This window comes from Helobdella robusta (assembly GCF_000326865.2).
Source record: "Helobdella robusta unplaced genomic scaffold HELROscaffold_15, whole genome shotgun sequence".
NCBI classification, from domain to species: domain Eukaryota; kingdom Metazoa; phylum Annelida; class Clitellata; order Rhynchobdellida; family Glossiphoniidae; genus Helobdella; species Helobdella robusta.
In genome coordinates, this window is record NW_008703839.1 from 2,906,108 (window position 1) to 2,911,503 (window position 5,396).

Below are 5,396 nucleotides of genomic sequence, written 5' to 3' on the forward strand. Positions count from 1 at the left end.
TCGAAAACTCCCAGACATCGACTGACCATCCCTTTCACGCCGGCTTCTTCGTAGGCCTCCCTAGCTGCAGCAATAGATGCATCTTCTAGAGGTTCCATGCCCCCACCTGGAACTATCCAACGATCACTGTTCCGCTTGGTCGATATCAACAATATTTCTTGCTCCGTCTCATCCTTCACGCAAATGCATGCCGCTCTCAAACGATAACCATTCTCGTCGTATATTCTAGTCGAATTCAACTTTTCCTTCACCATTTCTGCGATTACGAATTTTAAACTGTTGAAAAATTTTCGTTTTATAACTCAAACTCTTCTACCTTTCGTCAAAAATAAGATTTATTTTAAAATATTTGACTCGGATATTGTCGAGAAGAGAATTCATCTCGCTTATTTATATGATTCAAGATAAAGAGGAGATTGTAAACGGAAGATAATTAAACTTTGTTTTAACTAGCTGGTGATAAACTTTGTTTAATTATTCTTACTTTGTAGATCTATGTGTTAGAATCCAATAGTTGTTGATGTATTCTTTTTTTGCAGTTCTTTGTTTTGGAGTCTTTGAATAAAGAACTTTGAGTTGCAAAGTTAATTTTTACAATTGTCGGTTTCCAAACATTTTCTAACATTTATAATTTTATTGTTGACAGGTACATCTCTTCTTAAAACGAAGCGAATTCTCACACCGCTTTTTGAATCATAACATGCCCTGTTTTTTTGTTACAACAAAATCAAAATTACCAATCGCAAAATAATTCAAAATAATCGAATATTCATAAAAAAACTTTGTATTTGTGTATAGTACAAACTTTTGAAGATGTAGGGGCAAGAAGGTCATTTGGCATGGACTTCCGAATGTGCCTCAAAAAGGAGCTCTTTAAATTAATATTTGTGAAAAGTGACAAAAAATAAGAATATAACCTTCGATTGATGAAAATTTTTAACGTACCTCTAAAGCGCATTTAGCACTGAAATTAATTTAATTAAAAATAAAATTTTATTATTTATCGTTAGAATGACTTTTATTATAATTTAGTGGTCACATTATCTTCTACCAGGGCTTCGAAATAGTTCTTGCAGACTTTGTGTGTTCGTGTATGTATGTGAGCTATTATATGTGTTTACATGGGTATGTATTTGTGTATTTAAGTGTATGTCTATATATTTGTTTATATATGTGTATGTATGTGCGCATATGTGTATGCATGTGTGTATATTTATATGTGTAATTTGTGTATGTGTGTATATTTGTATGTCTGTATGAATAAGTGTGTGTGTGTATTCGTGTGTGTGTGTGTTTGTGCGGGCGCGCGCAAGGGTAGGATAAAACTTATTTAGATTTTGCTGGAATGTTTCCCGAGAGGGACAATATAAACAGGTGAATGCTATATCGTGATGATGAGGATGAGGAGGAGGAGGAGGAGGGGGATGACGATGAAGATGATGACGATAGTGATAATTAATGATGATGAGAAGATGGATTAGGTGGTGGTAGGTGATAGGTAAGGTGATGATACAAACGATGATGATGTGGTGATGAATTATTAACGCTGAAATCCGCCAAAATATTTGCCGCTGTTATGGCTGTCTAAGTAATTGTTGGTGTTATGATAACGGTGATAGTGGTATGAGAACGACTACGGTCAAAAATTTATTGGTCTTTGAATGAGGAAGTTGGGACGATGAGGATGATGATGAAGAAGACGATGAGGATGATGATGACGATGATGATGATGATGATGATGACATTGATGATGATTAAGAAGATAATAATGACGACAATAAGCAAGAAAGTTGATAACAGTTTGCTAGCATTACCATCAAAAACAATAACAACAGCCGGGGCAAAATCGCCAACAATTATAACAAAACTTAAAACAGCCACAGAAATGCAAAACACTGAAATTGCTGCATTGAGATCAGCAACTGAATAGAGATAGGAACGTAGGTAACCTGCTAAAAACTCAATTGCTCTCAGAGAGGTCCAATCAACGAAATAATATTGTTCTAATTCAAATTACATCAATATTATCCTATCCCGCTCGCCCTTCCATTCATGCAAGGCAGCGTGCATGTCCAGGAATAACAAGTCAACAGCACACTGTTCAGAAATATTTGAAAACATTCAACTGGAGAAAACAGTGAACTAACTTTCAAATTTAAAACAAAAATGTTTGAAAGCAATGATGCCATGCATTGTAAAGGAGTTTTAATATTTGTGGGAGTCTGCGGAAATATATTGTAATATCAACACAGGCACCACACATTTTATGTAAACACACACACGCAGCACGCAAACACACACGTACGCACGCACGCACACAACACACGTAAACGCACACTCGAAAGTACACAAACACATATTCGAAAAATCGGCATAAAATTTATTTGATACACATTTATATTTGTGAGAATTGACAAATGATAGAACGCGCGCGAGTGTGTTTATGTCTGTGTATGCGTATGTTTGTTTGTTTGTGCGTTTGTATGTGTATATATATTTTTTTGTGCGTGATTGTTAGTTTGATGAATTGCATTATAATTGAAAATAATTGATATATTGTATGATTGAAAGCTTAATGTGCACTGACGCTGACGAGTTGATCGCTTGTGTGGGGGATGACGAGGTGGTAGCAGCAATTTAATTGGGAACGCATCCACGAGATGAGGGCTTCTTCATTTCCTAATAAATTTTTTGCCTTTTCTCCTTCCGGAATAAGATGGAAGCGTCTGCAACAAGTGGGCGGTCGTGAGCTGGTTCAACTAAAGCCTCGATTGACATTCGTTTGCTTAATTGTTTTGTTGGATTTTATTTTTTAATCGTTTTAGCAAATTGAAAAAGAAAGTTTTCAACACAATTAAGTAATTAGAAAACTCTGATTACATAATTTATAAATTAATTCAATAATCGAACGGTTTGTTTAAACTCATATAAACAAATTTGTTCAACAAATCGTTGAAGTGATATTTGATTATTCTATATTTCATCCAATTATTGTCAACATAAAAACCTGAATCGCAAACATGTGCATATGGGCATAAACACACCACACACACACGCACACATACACACACACACATTAACACATACAAAAAGCACATCACACACGTACACACCCCCAGGCAGAACAAACACACACACACACCATACACACAGCATACCACGCAGACCACTAGCGCGTCCATGCCATCAAATATTTTAACATTTTCAGAACATCAATAAATCAGTACAGCATGTCGGTAGAGATTTCATATAAATCTAAAAATTTAATTCCTTTCTTGCGCATGACGCGTTTCATTTCCGGCGGAAGCATTAACTGGGTCAACAATTAGGTTGGCTGTGACGTCACGTATGACGTCTTACATGATGCCACGTGGTGCTTGGTATAAGCGCTGCTTAATTTTGCGGCGCAGTTGAATTTGTTGCATTTTTCAAAATTTAATTTATGGAAAAATAATTGAACGAAGAATGTATCCACTCTATTTTTATATATTTCTTTATTTATTTATCCATCCATGCATCCATTTAGTCCATTTTTGAAAATAAAAATTTAATTATGAAAAGCCAATAACTTGAAAAGTTTGAGAACGACCATGAAACGGCTGTAATAAGACAATAAATGAAATTGACTGATGGGCTGTTCCATGAAACTTGAAGAGCATCTCTCTATATCTCCGCCATCTCATCATCCACATCATTTCTTCACCCACTCATGTCCGGTTCAACATTTCCATCATTTTATTATTATTATTATTTGGTATCATTATCATCGTTCCAACATTTTTTATTATTTCTTTATTCTCAATTAATATCATAATTTTTTTCATTATTTTATGGTCTATGTCGCTTGGGTCATCTTCTTTCATTGCATTGTTACTACCGATACCACGTTATCAACATCATCATCATCACATCATCAAAATCATCGTCACCATCATCAACAACAACCTCACAACTTCCATCAACATCACCCTTAACTTCACATCATCAGCCAGTCGGACAAATCAGTTCCAGCCAAAAATCCTAACCCTACGCTGAGAACTTTCCACACATCAAACTTCTCCCGGCAATCCATCTACCAATATTTAAAAAAACGTTCGAAGCTGTGATCTCTGAGCCAACAGATCTCGGAAGCCTTCCTCCAATCCCCTCTGACGTAGTGCATAATTCGCTATATAAATAGTCATTATTATTATTTATTATTATTATTATTTATATAGTTATAATTTTAGTATTATTATTTAAGTAATTATCACAGTATCGTGCTTATTAGGTGCGAAATAATTACCCAGACATCGACTATCCAGTGTTTATGCGTCTCAAGAAAGTTTTTTTCAGCTCCCAAAATTAGGGAAGATTTTCAATTTACTTTTTTGAACAAAAAATGCCTTAGTTGTTAATTTTTGCTTAATGAAATGAACTGAAAGCAAAATATTTTAACAAGAACTTTGAGATTTGAAGTTTCCATTGGTCCCAACTCTGTCCTGCTATGACATCATCTTTCACTGACATTTATATTTAGAGATAATAATTATTTTCAAAATTATCGTCGTCTATATCATCTTTATTTTTTTTTCAATTTGTTCTTCTTAACTCTCATTAATTAATTTTAACTTATTCTAGAAGGCCATACAACAAAACACGCTGAAACTCACACAACCATCTGTAATAACAATTTTTAAATTACTAGAAATTTTTACTTATTTGGACATCAATTAATAAACTTGGTTTCACCACGTTCATACGATGGTTTAAACAAAGACTTAAATCACACACATTTATCCATCACATACAGACACACATACAACATTGAATCTTTAAAATACAAGCCGTATGATTTGAACTGTGATTACGAACATAACTCAAGTTTAACTTTGGATTTTTTAATTATTTTACAGTTGAAAGTTTTTAACAGACAAAAAAATTTTAAACCTACTAATCAAAAATTGTGCCACTGGCTTTGAGCATAACTTAAATCCGTAAAAAAATTTCGAAGTGGTCATTATGATTATATAGCGTGATTTCTTTTCAATTTTTTAATTTAATAAATTTAACTTTAATCATTTATTTGTTAAAGTTCATCTATTCATGTGACAGAAGAATGGTTTTAAAAAAAAAGTAAATTCTATGTATATATTTATTTATCTATACATAAATACATACGTAGATTAACATCAATATATATACATATACCTGCATACACACACACACACACACACACACACACACACACACACACAGTAGATGTCATTGAGCGTTAAAATAGAAACAGTAAAATGAATAAATAAATACGATGCAAAAAGGGATAGATGAGTGCAATGATGCATCATAAGATGGACGTCATCATCACTGTTAAGCCACCATAATCTTCACTATCCCTATCATCGTCGTCGTAGTCA

General features: G+C 33.8%; 1 protein-coding gene across 1 annotated transcript in view; it reads right to left on the reverse strand.

Moving 5' to 3' along the window:
* HELRODRAFT_74789 (hypothetical protein) overlaps positions 1-254 on the reverse strand; it is a gene marked incomplete at both ends in the record, with an annotated part of 582 nt that extends 328 nt beyond the window's left edge. Inside the window, one exon of the mRNA XM_009015237.1 lies at positions 1-254. This exon is cut by the window's left edge and continues 328 nt beyond it. Within this exon, the coding sequence (XP_009013485.1) occupies positions 1-254 (254 nt within the window).
* Between the last annotated feature and the right edge of the window lie 5,142 nt (positions 255-5,396).